The following is an 18,429-nucleotide window of genomic DNA, read 5'->3' as shown; positions in this document are numbered from 1 at the left end:
TCCAGCCACCCCCCCACCACTGTCCCCACCGAGCCGTGTCCCCAAGCACCAGCCCCAACCTCTCCTGGAGCCCCCCCAGGGACGGGGACACCCCCACCTCCCTGGGCAACCCGTCCCAACGCCTGCCCGCTCTGTCTGAGCAGAAATGGCTCCTCATTGCCCACCTCAACCTCCCCTGGCACAGCTCCAGGCCGTTCCCTCTGCTCCTGTCCCTGGTTATCTTCGAGAAGAGACGACCCCCGGCTTCCCACACCTTCCTTTCAGGTAGCCAGCTGCTGGAGTTTCCCTTCAGACCCCTCTTTGTCCTTTCCCCATCCAGCCCCGAGGGCCTGGTGGCAACACCCAGTGGGAGGCTCAGCAGTGCTGCGAAGGCTGAGGGAGGTCTGCATAAAGCCCTTCAGGTGGGTTGTGTCGGCCAAATTCAGCACCAACCTCACTGCACAAGCATGAGCCAAGACAACTGATGACTCAATCCTTTCACCGCTGAAGCAGAGTGTTTGTGGTGGTTGTTTTTTTTTTTATAGTCATTGCAGTTTGTGGGCAAGAAATATGCAAGGCTGTGAACAACATTCAGTAAATAATCGGGTCTTCCCAAATCCACTTCAGGCCAAGTAAAATATGCAATTGGGCCAGATGACTTAAATTTTCCGGCAATAAATTGCTGCAATTTACCAGCTGTATGCAGTAAAATACAAGTGAAGGGGTCCCCCTTGAGATCTGATATTTAAACCTGTGGAAATAATGTCTCTTTTGAAAACACACAGCCCTAAACAAAAGATAACATAACGTCAGGATGCTCTGGAAGTGCAAAAAAGACGGACAACAAGTGAGCGTTACTTAGACAACTTTATTTGTATCCCCAGTCCCCAATAACTGGGTTCTGTACCTCTATTCCTTGTGTAAGGACTTTTCATACAAGTTTCCTACACCATGCAGGAAGGAATTATATTTGTTCCATAATAAAATCTGTCAACAAAAGCTGTAAACATTGTATCAAGTTTTTGTTTTTGTCTCCTCCAAACACATACACAATATTTGTATCAAAGAATTTCTAGGTGAACTTTAATGTCTAGTCCCTGATTTTATTTTATTTTTTTTAAATTAGGAGCATAAGTACCTTGATGTGAATGTTTTTTGTGACTGGTATCTGACAGGATCATCACATTCCCATACGTCAGCCCCCAAGGAGCTTCTTGCCTAGAAAGTTTAGGAAACATGCCCTGTTATGTCCTGCAGGGATATTAAACCTTTGCAAGGTCCAGTTCTTGGTCTGAGGAACACCCGCTTTTACACCTTAAGCAGTACAGAACCAGGAGCTCTGCGTCTGGTACATTTGTGTTTCAACAAAGCACCAAATACCCGCGCTTTATGGAAAATGACTTCCAAGAACAGTCTTGCAGCGCTGGGCACGTGGAGTGTGAATGTCAGGGTGTGCATTTTTCTTCCACTTGTGTCTGTGAGTGTGTTCGGCCCGTAGCACTGAGCGTGAGATGAGAGTAATGCTGCAATCTGTTAAGACCTGCCAGCTCATTTTAATAGTCTCACTCAAATGCACAACATCTTCTTAGCCTGCTTGGCTTTGTGAGTGTGGTGGAGGTGAGCAGGTCCTATTTTATCATTAAGACTCTTTCAAGTAATGCTTTCTTTTGACTCGCAAATAAATCAAGGACAGCAGTAAAACAAGAAAGGAAAATAAATCTTCTGATTGATTGCAGACAGAACAGATTCTTTCAGCTCTTTGCTTTTTACGCTTCAGTTCAGTAATGGCACGTAGCAGTTTTTCCTAGCAAGCTGTCCATGCTCTCATTCCAAACCGTGCACGTGACATTCAGCAGCTGTGAGGGTCCCATACAACTGACCCAATGCAATACTTCTCAGGGATATCGGTCACTAGTAAATTCAGGCTATTTCACAGAATTCGTCATTTTCCTTCCGAGATGTTCTGAAGAATTTTGATGAGGTTCTCCAAGCCAAAAATATAGCCATGGTCTGGCCCGTCATAAGTGGTGTGGTTGCATTTGGAACCTTTAAAAGTGGTGTGGGCAAAGTCTATCATGCGGACGTCGACTCTGGCGTGATTGGTGCCATGTGTTGTGGTGCAGTTTGTTTTTTGGAAGTGCCCCTGGAGGTGATTATCCAAGGGTGCTGTGTTCTCCTTGTGCTCCAGTCCGTCATAAATGATGAGAAGTGAGCTGGAGTAGAACCTGTAAGAGCTTTGTTTCCTGATGACAGACAGCAGAGCTTTTAGCTGCAGGATGATGGGCTCCAGGACGTCTGTTCTGAGGTGGTTACCGTTGCACAGGAACTGGCGCAAGGCTTGCCTGAATCCTTCAGGTGAGAGTTTCCTCCCGTAATATTTATCCTTGCAGAGAAAATGGCCAGTGTCCACTTGGTAGACCTTGAGGAAAGAGAGCAACAATCCAGATTCAGTGGATGTCTTATTGTCGTGTGTGTATGTGTGTGTGTGTGTCCCCACCAGTGTTCTGGCTTTTGCCCTTATCTAAAAATTTCAGTCCCAAGCTGAGACTCAGATCCTCTGCAGTTGAACAATACTGGCAGTGTACTGCAGGCTTCTCACTGAATCCCACCTCCTGCCTTTTCTGGAGATTTAAACTCTTCAATTTAAGCCACTGGTGCAGATTCTTCTTGTGCTTCTGTAAATTACCCCTTTGTAAATCCTGTATAGCTCTAAGTCATAGCCACATCATTACTGATTTATATCATTTTCCCTCTGGCTATGTCAGGAGTTTGCAGTAGTACAGGAACACCCCAGCTTTGTTCCTTCTCTTAGTACAGGTAGCAATAATCTTGTTTTCTTAAACAGAGGAACAAGGTACAGACAGAAATCTTTATGTATGTGAGGCAGTGGTAATACAGAATAAGAACTGGAAGCGTGAATTCAGAATTAGCTCACATACCAGCTGTAACTTAAAGGCTAATCTGCTCAGCAGAAGGATGTCAGAGACCAGAAAGAGACATAGTTTTTGACACTGTTTACACTGCAGTGTATGTGCTTTATAATCATCATTGTCATAATTATCCTTCAGGCAGAGCAGAACAACATTTTGAAACCTGCTTGAGAACTGTGAGTGAATCAAATGTGTAGCTTCCATTTCTAGCAGGGAGGGCAGTGATTTTAATCAAGAAGAACCATAATATTTAGCACAAAAGCAACCCCTCGCTCTTGCAGCAATCAGACGAGACAGCTCAGCAAAGGCATGAGTGGATGGAGCAAGTGATGCTTTCTGTTTTGTTTTTTTTTTTTTTTTTTCGTTTTGTTTTGTTTTGTGCAGCAGCCAGGAGCTGAGCACAAGAGGAGAATCTGTGCTCATGTACAGGCAGATTCTCAGCTTGAAGGTAATAAAAATCTCCAGAAGTCAAATGGGTATGGGAAAAGGTTCCCCTCTGCGTGCCGTATTCTGTACTCTTCCCTAAGCATCTGCCCTGTCTGAGGATAAGATGCACAAATCGAGTGGCTTGCTCTTACAGCCTCTATTTGGTGGGAGACAAGAAGGAATTTACTTCAGTTTACACCAACAAGGGAAAGAATCCCTTTGGATTTCCAGCTTGGTTTCAAGCTGCGTGTCAGGCAGGCATCAGAAGGACCGGGGTCTTACCTGCATCCCACAGATGCGAACACCCAGAGAGGCAGAGGTGCTCTGTTCACACTTCTTGATGTGACGCGCTTTCTTCTCCTCTGAGGCATCATCCCCGTGCTGCCGGGTGCCCATCTTTAAGTCCAGGATGCAGGGATAGCTGTATTTTGATACCACATTCTCAAGCAATAGAAATTCTGGGCATGAGTTAAGGGAAACCCAATACTTTTAAATTCTAATTGAAAGAGGTCTTAAATCAAAGCAACTGCTGACGCTCTCCATAATAGCTCACAACTGTAATGAGTCTTTCTGAGCCAATTTTACCAACATGTCATTGCTATAGGCCCCTTGCTGCCAATTGCAGTTAATTTACTGTAGTACAGTCCTACCAATTAAAGCACCAACAGCTCCATTCTCTAGTGACACCGTAGCCCTGGGCTGTCAATCCAACACCTTGCCTCAGTGCTGTCCTCACCCCAGTGGGTGTGGGGGAAGTTGTTAAACTGTATTACTCACATGACTGGTGGGTAATGGAGTGTAATAGGAAAATAAAAGGCGAGGTGGCTGCTAATTCCTGTATAGTTGTGTTTTTAAATGTATGCCAAGGGGATCTTTGACTTAAGCTTGAATACCCCCTTATGGGAAATATTTTTTTTATTTTTTTCTTTTCTTTTCTTTTTTTTTTTTAGATAGTGGGAGAAGAGAGCAGCTATATTCTTTTGTTTTTTGTTTGTTTGGTTGGTTTTGCACAGCAGCTGGACAGAGAAGGGATGCGTACCACTGCAATAAAACATACATTGCTCATGAGCTGATATTTGTAGCAAAGGCTGCGATGGAGGAGAGAGAAGAGAAAGGATACGGTGAAGTTTGTTCTCATTATACTTGGAGGACATGCGGTTCAGGTGCTGCCTGTGACAGTGCAGTCCCCAGGGGTTGTAGCTCTTTCTTTCTGGCTGGTTTCCGTTTGCATCTTCCAAAAGTGGATCTGTGTGGTACTGAAGGTCTGTCCTCAATAGCATCTTCCCTGGGCAGCTAGTCAAAGAACACAAAAGAACACGCTCGGTTTATACGCTCCAGAAGAGAATATTCCCTCCCCTCCTCTTTTGTAGAGCCTCAAACTTGATAAGGGAAATTTTCAGGGACTCTCAAAGGAAACATATTCATCATGTCCAAACTGCAGAGATCTTTTGTTACTCTGTAAAAGTAATTTTCAGAAAGCCAGCTATTGCTGGATGCCAATATTTTCTTTCATTATAATTTCAAAGTGTGCTTGGCTTCTGTGAAAAGCACCATTCATGGTGTCAATGACCAGGAATCTCTATCTACCTAACAGGCACAACACAGGCAAATTGTCCAACAATAGGAATGATTCTCAGTTTCCACAGGCTGGCTTCGAGGAGGGAAGTGAGGGAGCAAAAAGGATATTTGTTCTCCTTGTACGGACATTTGCTGGCCCCAGAGCCCTAACTCCATTCACACCGAGGGCAGCGGTTTCACGGTAGCAATATTGCACCCTTCAGTCATAGCTGACCGAGGTCTTTTCTGAAGCAATTTGACATGAAAGATGTCTTGTGGAAAGCCTCTGCAGGTCCTGAGGTCAGGGCGTGCTTGCGAGCACCGTGATGCCTTTCAGAGACAGCTCTCTCTGGGGATGAGGACAGGATTGAACCAACCTCGAGTGTGGCTACCGACCTGGCTGGCTACCAGAGAAGGGCACTACGTGCTCGGTGGCTCTTCTCATGGGGCCTCTCCTCCTTTTAAAGCTGGCTGCACTTGGAGGAAACGGGCTTAAAGCAGGCATAATGAGGCATAAAATCGAGCACCTCAGCCGTAGCCAAATCTGCCCTGCTCCCTCTGTGGGTGAACCATGAAGCCGGCAAGCTGGACCTTGCTTTTGTTCTATAAGCCTGGACCTTGCCTTAAACCAGGAGCTGTGCCACCAAAACCATCCTGGTTAAACCCCACCGAGACCGGGATGGCTCCAGCTGCCAAACAGCAGGCCAGGACCAGGAGAAATCTGCAGGGAGCCTCCTGCCCGTGGCAAACCCTCACCTGTCTTTGAAGGTCTTGGTGATCTGCGTGTGACACCTCTTGACGAGTGTGTGCTCGCTGCCGGTGCTGGTGCTGGCAGCCCACTTGCACTTGTGCCATATCGTCACTGCCGAGTCGCCGATGGCATGGTCCAGCCGGCCGCAGCTCTCCGCCTGCAGGCTGGGGCTGGCGAGCAGGGTCAGGTTGCCGAGGCTGTCCTTTTTGAGGTGCACAGAAATGACACCTGCAGGAAAGGAGGAAAAGCAAAGCAGAGTGAGGTTAACCCCTGTGTTAACGTACAGGCTCAGCACCAGCGGCACAGCTGCCCCCTCGTGTTTTAGTGGTCCCTCACACTGATCCCGGCCTGGTTTGAGGCCCATTAAACACCATTAGTCTGAGACCCTTGGAAAACAGCCACAGGCTTTTCTAACGTTCCTTCCCCTCCTTCTGTGGGCTCTGCTTGAAAGCTGTCTCCTCCGAACACCATGTTCCCTCCTTCTCCATTCCTTCAGGCTCTGTTACGCAGCAAGTGACCCAGCAAAGACCCCTGCATTGGCCCAGGAGCTCCTGCCTTATTTATGACGAGGGATTAAGGTCTCACTTCTGAGCGCAGGGCAAGGTGGAAATGTTCTTCATTGGTAGAAAGCAAAGGGAGGGTTGGGGAATGGGAATTTTCCAAAGATGACCAGCATGCCAACTGCTTCTTTTAACTGGAGAGCCCCCAGGAACAAGGGCAGAGGCACACATAGGGGTTGGCAACGCTGCCTGCGTACGTGATGGCCACACATTGTCTTGGACGTGTCCTTCCCCCAGCACCAGGACCCTGGTGGCAGGATGACGGGAAGGACTGGACCCTCACGTGCTCCTGAGGGGGAATGCAGCCGTGAGCGCCGATTATTTCTTTCTGCTCTAAGTGCTTAAAACACCATCGTATGTTTTCGGATTGTAATTTTCCCTGACTCTAATGGGAAGCACAGGGCTCAAATGCCATTCAGCCCGTCACACGTATTTAGCCCAGTCTCTGCCCATCCCTGGCATCGGGACTGCTGCCTCCGCGTGTCAAATAACAGAGCAGGAATGGCCGTGGCTGGCGTTCCAGACGGCTCTGACCTTTCTGGGAAAGGCTGATAACAGCAGTCCTTCTCTCAGGGCAGCGCTGCTCCTGCAGCCCTCTGTCAGGGCTGTCCGAGCCTCTCGAGGCAGCGTAGGCATTTTTAGAGCATCGCCCTTTCAGTCTCAGAGGGGATGCCAGCCGTGTGAATCATCAGCGGCAGCACCCCGCTGCTTTCAAGTCTGGCAGCAGCAAGGCAGATCCAAAAGAGGACGGTCTGGGCTGTTGAACCAACAAAACTCATCGCTGGAAAGAGCCCCCGTTAGCAACACACGGGGCTGGGGCTGTGCCAGCCGTCTCCTGGGTGTCCTCGCTTGGTTTGCTCCTCGTTGCGGGGAGATGCATTTCTGCAGCTTACCAACGAGGCAGCTCTCTTCTCCCAAACAAATTTGCCAAATAAATATGCAAACTGCCTCCTCTCCGTTTAAAGTGAGATTACGGAGAGTAAACACAGACACAGGGGTTTGCCCTCCCTGCTGGGTTTTGCCGACCGAGGGAAGATTTGCAGGTCTGCAGCCACCAGCCACCTCCATGCGACTTGTGGTGGTCCTGAGCCTCACATCCCTGCAGGTCCCACTGTGCCCTCGTGTCCCCTGTATGGCCCCCGTTTAGGTACCTTGCCCCAGGTACAGCACACAACCGCTTCTGTTCCCTTTTGCTGTAAAAAAATCTGCATTAATCCTAATGGTGTGCCACAGCAGGATGGGCTAAATCTGCTAACTTTGTGTTGAAATGAGTGAGGAACACACGCAGGCTGCTCTGCCCAGGGGAGACAGGGGCTGGAAACCCCTGTGGGGTTCTTTCCGTGGGGCTAGAAACCTTAATTAGGGGGTGAGTGATATTTTTAGCTATCTCAATCCTTTGCTCATGGTGCTCATGAGCAGTAGGAGCTTGGGAGCTACATATTCCTCAGGCTCCAACATCACCCGCATGATCTCTAGCAGTGTCCCGTTTGTAAAATCCATATTACAGATTACCAAGAGCAAGTGAAATTCCTATCAGCTCAGACGTTTGCTTTGAATTTTCAGGGCAGGTGGGCATGAAAAAAGCCAACATTTATTTATTTTATTTTATTTTATTTTATTTTTTTTGCTGGAATCAAAACCCTTTTATCTTTAAGAAGTCAGTGAAGGGGGAACAGAGTCCTCGATTCTAAAAATCTAATTCTCAAATCTAGCACTACGCCTCAGTTCTGGCACTACAGCAGCCTGTAACCTTAAAAACTGTCCCAATTACATATCTGCAAGTCAATGGAGCTGTGCTGATTTGCATAGTGCTGACAATCTGGCCCTAAAAATGTTATATATAGCATGAAACTAAGAGTTCTTAAATATCTTACATTAATATGAAAATTAATGGGGAGATTTTCAAAGGCAAGAACAAGCAGTTAAACTGCAAGGGAACGTGATCATCTCACCTCCTTCCCCCTGAACACCGCTTCATAAACCTGCATCCCAGCCTTACAATTACTTTTGTTTCCCAATGTATTTCCTTATGGGATGGCTGTTTTTTGCATATGTCCTGCAAGTGACCTCTGTGTGCAAAACAAATACAATGCTGCCAACCGCCTCTTTTATTGCTACTTGAAAACATCTGTCTGGGAGCAAAGATGGGCTTGGGAGCAAAGACGTACTCAGGTGCTTGCCTTTGCTTGCCTTTCAGTGCCACCACCAACACAATCCCACTCACTGGGAGCCCAGTAGCTGGTATTTCTGGTGCCATCACCATGCTGGTGGCACCCCAGGGACCCTCAGGAGCTCCAACCTTGCATCCAAACCCCCCTGCAAGCTCTGGATGGGGCGGGAGGAGGTTTGGAAGGGGCTGGTGTGGGAAAGCCAGCCTCAAGGTCACCGACCTACCCCAAAGGGTTAAGTGAGCAGTGGATGTTTTTGAAGCAGCCAACTGGGTGTAGGATTTGAATGATGACATTTGATCAGCGCTGCACATAATGTCATCATTACATAATGATCCCTGAGCCCCCCCCGCCTAAGAATAGAGATGAGGAGCGTGGACACGTGTGAGCGGGTGATGAAGACCTCAGGATTATTCCCCCTGGTGCTGATCTGCCTCGTGGGAAAACGTCCCACCTCTTTAATTTACCCAGCTTTCAGGGCTGGGACGGTTACAAGCAGGAAAAAAAAAAATGAGTCTGCCCAATGCCAAATTGGAGGAGAATTGCTATTTAATTACCCCTCATTGCAAAACTCACTGGGACTTGCAATAGAAAAGAAAAAGATGACAAAAAGGGATTAATAACCGGGCCACCCCTGAATTGATAAGCTGGGACTGCTTAATGTCTTTATTAGAGAGACAGAGCAGGGCTTAGCTCTCCAGCACTAAACCCTGGCTCCTGCTAAAGGAAATTGCTTAGAGGACTTGTTTTCTTTCTTAAGCATCTTTTTAATATTGTCCCATAAATCTACAGGGGCTCCTGACTTTCTGGAGAAGGGGGAAATTGGATTGGAAGTGCATCAAGACCTCAGCTGACACTTTGAGCTCCTTTCCGTAACGCTGAAGGACCAAAAGATATTTTAAGTTTTTAGGTGACAGCTGAGCTTCTCGCCTCTCACAAAAATCCAGGGTCAGGAGCTTTACGAGCAGCACAAGTCTGGCAGTAAAGGCAAAAATAGTGAGGGAATAAGGAAGGGAGGGAGGAAAGATATCTTTAAAAAAATAATAAAATGAAAACATGCTAAGACCCTCACGGACACCCAGTGCTGTGTTTCTATAGCTGAGAAACACAGTGCTGTGTTTCTAAAGCTGAGAGAGCGGGGTTTGATTTTTAGAAGCTAAGAGATTCTTGCCTCTGTTTTTCTAGGGATCCATGAACACAGAGCACTGTAGCAGGGCTTGGCTCAGGTGGAGCAGCCATCAAAACAGATGTTTAATACAGCCCTGTGCTGGTTTTTTCCAGGCTTGGTATTTCATGCTGGCCCCAAGGACCACCTCTCCCCCAGCTCATGCTGGTGCCAGTCCTGACCCTTTCCTTACCCTCACCAATTCGCTGCCTCTGGCCCAAAACTTTACCTCCTCAAAATCAAGGGGTGTGGGGCAAAAGCAAAACCCCTGAACCCTGCTCCTGGCACAAAACCCTTTCTTCTCACTCTATTTCAGAGCGGCATCTCAACTCCCAGGGTTATTGTGTGGGGTGATCTGTTGTGTGATCCCAAGGGCACGGGCAGCTCCCACAGCATCACGTTAGCAAAAGGTCAGGGCAGCACCGAGCAGGAGTGGGCCAGCTTCCTAACTGGGCTTAATGAAATGTTAACTGCATGGAAAAAGCAGTCTATTTGAGGGCTAGCACCCACAAGGAATGAAAGGTAGCCTGGGCAGGCAGGCTGCTTCGACTTGTCTTGCAGGTCAAAGCCACTTCAGAAATACATGTATGTGGTGCTTCTGCCTGGCCACAGCTCCTCTGCATCTGGGCAGCACAGCAGCACGGGGTGGTTTGGAGATCCACAGCTGCTAAATAACCCGGCAGTGTTCATACAGTGTGTGTGACTTGTCAGATCCTGGTTTAGAGAAGTCTCTCCAAGCCCCAGCTTTCCTACCACCACTCCCTGCCACCGTTCACATGGTGTCACACCAACCCATCCGGGACCATGGCCAGCAAACTCCTCAAAGCCGGGCTGGGAAAAGCCAGCCTTGCAGACTTGCTTCTGTGCACACATCCTCACTGAGCAAAACCTGATCTGCACAGGTAAAGGGGCTTCCCATCCCCAACCAAGCCGTCCCTCCCATGCTGCCACACCTTGAACCCACGCTCAGGGCTCATCCTGGTGGCACCCCCCTCACCCATTTACCACGCGCGGGGTCGCACCTTTGTACTGGGGCGTGAACTGCCGCATGGCCAGGGGCAGCGACTCGTAGAAGCTCAGCTCCTGCGAGACCAGGGGCTTGCAGACCGTGTGCTCGTCGTACTTCATCATGCTCATGTGGCCGCCCACCTGGTGGACGAAAGGCTCCAGGAGGACCACCTTCCTGCCCTCGCTCTGCCCCACCATGCTGCTCGGCGCAGGGCTCGCTCCCGGTCAGTGGCAGTGGAGGGGTGATGGGTTTTGGGACATGCTGTGCTGGGCCACCTCACACCGTCTCCGGGCTCTCACCCCGTCTGGCTTCTCAGTGTGGCGCCAATGGTGTCTGCAAACAGAGGATGAAAGGGACAGCATGAGAAGGGGGGGATGAGGCACCACGAAGCCTCCGCCTGCAGTGGCATCGGCAGGGCTGGGAGCACTGCCTGGCCTCGCACAGCCCCGGGTACTGGCTGGGAGCCCCGGCGTGACATGTGGAGTCCAGGAAAGACCCGATTTAGACCTGTTGCGGGTAAAAGACACAGAGGGGGACGATGGAGAGGAGCTATCAGATTAATGCGGTGGCCTCATCGAACCAGCTGGATCAGGGCATTCCTTGGACCAGGAATGCCGGGTTATTAATACGCTGTATAATACCACCCCTGCTGTGAAACAATCTCAGTTTGCCTTATGAGACAGTGTTAATGCTGGTCTTAGTCTTTCCCCAGGCTAGGACATTCCTCGCGAACGAGGTTTATTAATAAAGCCTCTGTGAGCTGCTGTCCTTGGGCAGCTCCCTGCCTCTCAGCACTGCCGGTGGGGTTAGCGACATTTTCTACACCTTCTAGAGAAACGTGAGGCTGGGACATTCCCTGCCATGTAACACCTGAGTGCCACCGGGAACATTTCCTGTGCTGTGCTCATACACACAATGCGAGGATGTGTCAAAGCAGCACCCGCACGGCTCCCACCCAAGCTGCAGCTCCCTCGGCCCCTCCACGCTGCCACAGAGCCTGGCTGGACGATTCACTTCCCAATTCCAGCCCCAGAAAGAAATCCATCCGTGGCTGTGGCAGGAACTGCTGGTGTAAGGTAGGAAAAGCACCAACACACTCCAGCAGCTGCACCCTGGCTTCTCCTGCAAGTGCCCAGCAAACCCTCTCCCTTCTTCACTTTAATTCTTTGCAAGGATGCTCCTGCTCTGGTGGACATTGGGCAGGGGAATCCTACAGCTATTGAGGAAGATAAAAAGGAAGATTAAATATTTACACTGAGGAAGCATCAGGCTCCATGCCATCAAGGCAGTAAAATCAGAGGAAGATACTCCAGACCCCAAACTACAAGTGATGGAATAACATATATTGTTGTTATTTTGAGGGCCAGTTCGTATTCCTACAGCCCTCCAAAAGCAGCATGCAAAGCCCTGGCTGGCCTGCCCCTGCTAATGTGGGTGACTTTCCCCTTATTTATCCAGCCTGGGACCTCTGGCATCCCAGTTCTGCTAGAAGAAACTCAGCACAGTAGAGGATAACATCTTTGGAAGGTCCATTTCCTTACACCAAAGCTTGTACAGCTGGGTGGGCACGACACCGCCTCTGCCACCCTGCGGCCAGTGCCGTCACCCTCTCCATAGCCAAGGGACACGAGGGTGGCACACGGAGCCACTGCTCTCAAATGCTGGTGGCCAAGGGGGGGCGGCATAAACCTGCAGGTGCCCCATGGCAGGGCACCCGCTCCCTCTGGGTCTCTTCCCTCCTGTACCTGCCAGCTCTGAGTTGCAGCGCGTTCCTCGCCCCGCCACAAAGAGCCGAAGCTCCGACGCTTGCATTTCTCCTTCTCCCTCCTCCTGCTGTAATTAAACCCCCGAGCAAGCAGGCTCTCCACGCAGGTGCCCGCTTTGTTTTTCGCCTGGAGGAGTGAGATGAAGTGGGTTGGAGGCACAGGAGGAGAAGAAACCCTCCTACCTGCAAAGCTCGCTCCTTCAGCATCCCCCAAGGTGGTTTGTTTTATTTTTTTTCCTCCCTCTTCCCTATTCTTTCGTCACTGCACACTTCAGAAAGGAATTTCTACTCTACAATTACCAGCCTGCACCAGCTTGAGCGAACAAAGCCAGACCACTTAGATGAGTGCTTTTCAGCCCAGGAAGAAAGCAGCTCTTCAGAGCCTTTCTAGAAGTTAATAAAAGCATTTAGCATTTTGTTAAGTTGCAACAACTTTTAAAGAGGATTTCTCCCTTGAAAGCTGTAGGTTTGCTGTTGTGTTTCTCTCTCTTTTTTTTTTCTTTTTCCTTTTTTTTTTTTTTTTTTTTTTTTTTTTTTAATCCACTCCCTTAGTTGAAAAAAGGAGAAAAGCAAAAAGCAAGCACATTTGTCAAAACACCTCTTTGGAGCAGAGAGTGCAACCTGACTTCAATCTGTATTTATTGCTTTAGAGACAGTCCAAGGCTGAAACGCGGCTGACACAACACACAGTGCTGGGAGCCTTGGCATCGCTAAGGGAGTCAGGGAGAAAAAACACAATTTGATAAGGCTCTTATTGTTTGCTCTTAAGCAAAACTCCGAGCAAGATTTGCACAAGGGAGAGAGGGCTTCTTTTCATTTACTTTTTGTTCTGAAGCAGCTCGTTCATTCCGCGCAGATAAATGTTCCTGCAGACACTCACTGAGCCAGGCTGGGCTCCTCTGAAACAAGACACTTGAAATAATTCACTTCTGCCAGCTCAAGTTATCGTGAATGCCAAAAGATATTTACGTCACTAAAAATACATGGAATTACAGATAAATCTGTATCCTCAAAAATAAAACCAAGGAAACCTTGAATATTTTTTCCTCCAGCTAAAATGAAAAAGTAACCCAGGCACTGCAGATGAAGAAGAGGCAGAAAATTTGGGGGAAGGAAAACATTTCTCTTTACAGGGAACTCCCCTCCCCAGAAAAACCACCCGAGACATGATGACACCTGCAGGGAAGCATCTTCCCGGCTCTCCCCCCGCCGCTGTCAGCACACGGCAGCTTCCCTTGCGGTGCTGCCAGCACCACACTGCTGGTCTGAGGACAGTTTGCATTTTTGACACTCGTGTGTGTGGCCCAAGGACCTGCCAGGCTGTTCCACCCCAGCCAAACCACGGCTCTGCCTTCTGCAATTCGTGGATGGGCTTGGCCAGGACACGCTTGACCAGGGCTTTTGGGGACATGGCCGGGTGCTGCTCCCCTCTGTGCTGCTCTCATTTAGGGCCAAATGTCAGGAGAGGCTACGAAGAACAGTCTATTTACTCCCAACTCTAAGCACAGCCAAAAGAAATCAAGCGGATGAAAATCTCTGAGCTTTAATTAGCGCCTGCTCTGTCCCATCCCGCACAGCTCTGGGCCCGACAGCCGGGGGCAAACAGAGCCCAGCTCCGGGAGGATGCACACACCTCCAGACAGCCCTGCTCACCCAGTGCTGCTCACAGAAACACTTCGGAATATCAAAAAAGGAGAAATGCCATAAAAGCAAGTGCCCTGTCAATAGACCGGGCTCTCAGTGTCACTGGGCACCTCAAGGAGCGGGGCTGCAAAGCCTTGTTTCAAGCGCTGCAGGGTGCTGCATTTATTATTATTATTATTTATTTTATTATGTGTTTTCCTTAATTAAAAGGCAAGAAAGTAACTTGGCTGTTGATCTGAAGAGACCTACATGTCCGTAGCTCTCTCTAGCACGGCTGACCTAGATTCAAAGCCAGCTCCTGCACCGAGTGCCAGCCCAGCCCTGGAGCAACGCGCGGTGGTGTTTTGCAAATCTAATTGCCCCATTTCTGTTCAGTTTCTGGCCTTGTGCCTCCGAACACCTCGAAGCCTTGGCCGTAAGGAACATCCGACTGCTTCCAGCCCAGCACACATCCTGCCAGGGTCAAAGCAAACTCGGCCTCCCTCAGCTGCTGCAAAACAGCAAAAACTGCCCCCAGCGCAGACCCCATCCCGCACGGCCTCCCCTGCCAGCCTCCTGCTCCCTGGTGCAAATGCAGCTAAAATCCCCAAATCTCTCCCCCCTGTCACACAGATGGGTTTCTCATTACAGCTCTGAAGTTATTTATAAATACAGCTCCTCTTTCTCGTCTCTGGTGGGGCTGCCTTAGCACCAGGTTCATCTCAGCCTTCGCACTGAGGTTGGGTCACCCAGGACAGGGATGATCCCACACGGGCTGTGAGCAGACACAGCATCGGTCCTAGATGAATTTCCACTCCACCTTTTCTGCTCTTCTCTCAACCGCAGCCACAGCCAGCATCGTGCCAGGAGTGAACAGCTCAGCTCTCGGGGCAGGAGCCCAGCTCGAGCCATAAATCCTGATGTGCAGAAACCCTGAGCTCTTTTATCTTGCATTTCCTTTCTTGAAAGAAAATGACGTTCATAAACTTTATGACCAGTCCCCGCATCCCTCGTGAATAAGATGCAAAGATACAGTTTGCTGCACTGAAGGATTTATTTGGCAGCTCTGTGAAGCATCAGGAGGGAGGGAAAGGAGCCGCGTTATCCTGGATGGACCGGCCTCAAAAACACCCGGTTCCACTGCTGGGATGGGGTGAGCACAGGGATAGGCACAGGTCGGGTAACCCAGCATCCATAGCAGCAATATTGGGGTTTATTGGCCATAAATCTGTCCCCACATTTTAATCACTCCCAGCGCTCACTGCCCTGAGATGGCACCTAAAGGGCTGCCAGTGCTGTGGGACATGGCACTGGGTCCTGAGGGAGCAGGCACAGCTCCCTCAGCCCGTCCTAGCCCTGCCATCCCATGCCGTGACATGGCGTTCACAGCAGCCTTGCGACCACAGAAAGGATGGACGGGCACAGCCTGAGCTGCTTGGGGCTGCTTCCCCTGTGTGTGCTTAAACCCAAGCTCCTGCAAGCCCGTCCTGGCCAGCTCGTACCCATGAAGGGCAGGCTGGGTGGGGACTGCCATGCTGCCTGGGGACACACACCGAGCGGGTCTGTCGTCAGCTCCCGAGCTTGGAGCAGCTCTCCCACAAACAGGGGCTGTTTCTGAGAAACTGGCCCAGACCAGCCGAGCAACGGAGGCTCATCTGGACATACACCGATCTGTCTCACCTTGGGGCTCTGACCTGGATGTGCTTTCCCTTACCTTCCAGCCAGTTATTTTTTAGGAGCTGTGCAAAAGCAGGGACCTGGATCAAAACCGACCTTCACTTCCCCTCGCAGTGCTGCCGAGCCCCGCTCCGGCACGGCTCCTTCTGGCCTTGGACCAGCACCGGCACCACCAGGACCTCAGCACCAAACCCCTCTGCCCCAGCACCAACCTGCCCCATGCTTCCCAGCAGCTTGATGGAGAACCCAAAGCCACGATGCTCATTTTTCACCCGCCCTGGTTTGCTCCAGAGCTTCCCACCCACCCGGGTGCTGCTCTCCCCGTGCTCCCATCCCTTGCTGCAAGCCACAGCCGTGGCTTCCAACAACTCCCTGTGTGCTCTCCGAAATCGAGCGCTCGGCCACCTTGTCCTTGGCCACCATGAGCTGACGCTGAGGTTGCCCTGGCTCTCACCTGATGGCCACTGGCTTTGTGGCTGGTGTCGGCGCTGCCTGGGCTGGGCTCTTGCTGCTGCTCGGTGTTGCTCGAGGACGAGAAATGAGGGAGCTGGGGGGGGAGCCCGCAGACATTTGGGCCATCACCTGACACTGCCGACATTTCTGGCAAATTCCTGGTATGTCCAGCTGACAGCTGAGGTTTAAAGGGGAAGAAAACAGCTTAGGGTGTTACAGGAAAACAAAGCTGTGTGCGTGAGGGTTAAGGCTTGGGGGAAAGGGGGCTGGTGGGTGCAGCACCCCCACCATGTGCGAGGTTTTCCAGAAACTGTGGCCATGCTCCAGCTCTCCTGTAACCAGCTCTGCAGGAATCCAAACAATTGTTGCTTTATTTCAGTGCGTGCAAAGCTCCCCCAGCCTTGTGGTGCTGCTGTTTCTAGCCCTTCAGCAGCAGGCTGGGGCCCAGCTGTACCCTGCAGGGAGAGGGCAGGGGCTGGCGCTGAGCCGGGGGCTTCAGCAAGCAAATTCTCCGGCTGTTTGCTATGGGAAATACACCGGGACGGCGCGGGGAAAGATGGGGCAAAGGGGCTGGTATTGCGGCAGGGAGGCAACGGAAGGAGCTGGGATGCTTGGGATAGACTGAACCGCTGAGCTAACGGGCCTGGGAAAAGGAAAGATATTTTTGGAAAGGGGAGGCGGGGGGTGAGACCAGGCTGTGCCCGAATCCGTGCAGCAGATGAGGGCTGAAGCAGGAATGGGGGTGCGGAGCCTGCTGACACCTGGCCCTGATCCTGCCAACGGCCTCGTGCAGGGAAAATCGACACCCGGCACGCTGGGACCAGCGGGGGAGTGGAAAAGTCCCGGAGAGTTTCCTGCCAGCGCTGCAAGGACAGCGCGTGCCCCCGGCTCCCCAGCACCCCTCCACCCCTGGGAACACAAACACCCCCCTGCGGGCACCCTTCCTCCTACGCCTGCTGCTGCCAGCCCGGCGTGTCCCAGCGAGACCCCTTTGGTATTTTTGGGGACGCACGGCACAGGCGGGCCGGGCATCCCGCAGGACGAGGAGGTGCCTGTGCTCGTCCCCCTCCTGTCCCAGGGATAAAATAAAGGGGGGGCACCAGCAAATCCCTGCCAACAAGCTGGGCTGTGATGGGGAGGGCAGCAGAGGGGGTTGTTGCAAGGTGATGGGAGGTGGGGAAGGAGATCTTGCTGCTGAGCTAATGATCGAAGGATGCGGTAATGCTCGCTAACTGGGGGGGGAGAAAACAGGATCACGGAGGCCAGAGGGATCGAACTGACAGTCGGGGGCAGAGGCCGAGATTAAAGGCGAGGATAAAACACAGCCCCTGATTCCCTGCTGCCTGAGTCCTGACTTCACTCTGCTTTATGCTGCTGTATTAGCTCAGGAAAGTGCCTTAAAACAAATAGAAAAAATCCAAAGAAAATAAAAAAAGCTTGATTTCGGCAGGAAAAAAGCCCATGCAGGCACTCTGTGAATTCAGCCAGTGGTGCATCCCTGCCAACAGGCTTTTTATTTTTTTACCCCTTCTGTGCTCTCACCACAAAAGGTTCAAGAACCTTTTGCCAGGTGCTCGGGCAGCCCTGTACCTCGCTGCCTTCTGCCGAGGGGTGTGAGGCTTCCCCCAGCCGTGGTTCAGCTCTGCTCAGCTTCACCTGCACCGTGACAGCCCTCGCGCCACGGGAGAGGAGAGGTAGGGTGTAAAACACACCGGGCTGGGGAAATCACAGCCCCACCATGCTGGGGAGAAAACAGCTCACTGGATGGGGGGCCACAGCCTCTGAGAGACCTTCACAAGTCACCATCTGTAAGGAAACCAGGAGGCATCTCAGCAGCACCCGATAAATCAGGGAGTAGGGACTGAAACACGACGATCATCCAGCTGCAACAGCACCAGGAAGCTCCCAAGGAGCCCCGTGGTCCCTACACACATTTGGGGACACGCTGCCCGTGGGCTCGGCTCTGGAGCATCTCTCCAGCCACAGCCCTCTTAAAGGATGCAATCTCGCGTGTGGTTTTAAATCTGATCATTATTAAGCTGGCAGGAGGAGGGGAGACCCCTGGGCAACACTCCCCAGCTCAGCGAGAGGCAGGACCGAGCACCCCGAATTGCCCTGCGGTGCCCAGCACGTCTCCAGCAGCCCCTTTCCCCCTCGCAGAAGCCCGCCCTGCTATCATATGCATTTTTAATGCCTGCGTTAATTGCTTCAATCTCATTTTTATGTCAGGCGCACCGCTGGGCCGGGAGACAAGACCTCGGCAGCTCTCGCTCTGGTAAAAACAAGCGCACGGAGGACGCCGAGCTGGAGCCCGCGAGCGGCTCGGGGCCGCGGCCCCCCGCGCGCTGCCCCCGCCAGCAGCCGGG

General features: G+C 51.2%; 1 protein-coding gene across 1 annotated transcript; it reads right to left on the bottom strand.

Annotated features, from left to right (window-relative positions):
• Window positions 1-827: 827 nt before the first annotated feature.
• Window positions 828-16,555, bottom strand: IP6K3 (inositol hexakisphosphate kinase 3). The gene is made up of 6 exons (XM_084498029.1): window positions 16,065-16,555; window positions 10,559-10,878; window positions 5,649-5,871; window positions 4,456-4,628; window positions 3,618-3,793; window positions 828-2,398 (listed from the first exon to the last, which is right to left on the bottom strand). The coding sequence occupies exons 2-6, from the start codon at window positions 10,740-10,742 to the stop codon at window positions 1,922-1,924; spliced, it is 1,233 nt and encodes a 410-aa protein (XP_084354155.1). The 5' UTR covers window positions 10,743-10,878; window positions 16,065-16,555; the 3' UTR covers window positions 828-1,921.
• Window positions 16,556-18,429: the final 1,874 nt, after the last annotated feature.

The sequence above is a fragment of the Aythya ferina genome (genome assembly GCF_964211825.1).
Source record: "Aythya ferina genome assembly, chromosome: 25".
Taxonomy (NCBI): Eukaryota; Metazoa; Chordata; class Aves; order Anseriformes; family Anatidae; genus Aythya; species Aythya ferina.
This window is presented reverse-complemented; position numbering and strand designations above follow the sequence as displayed.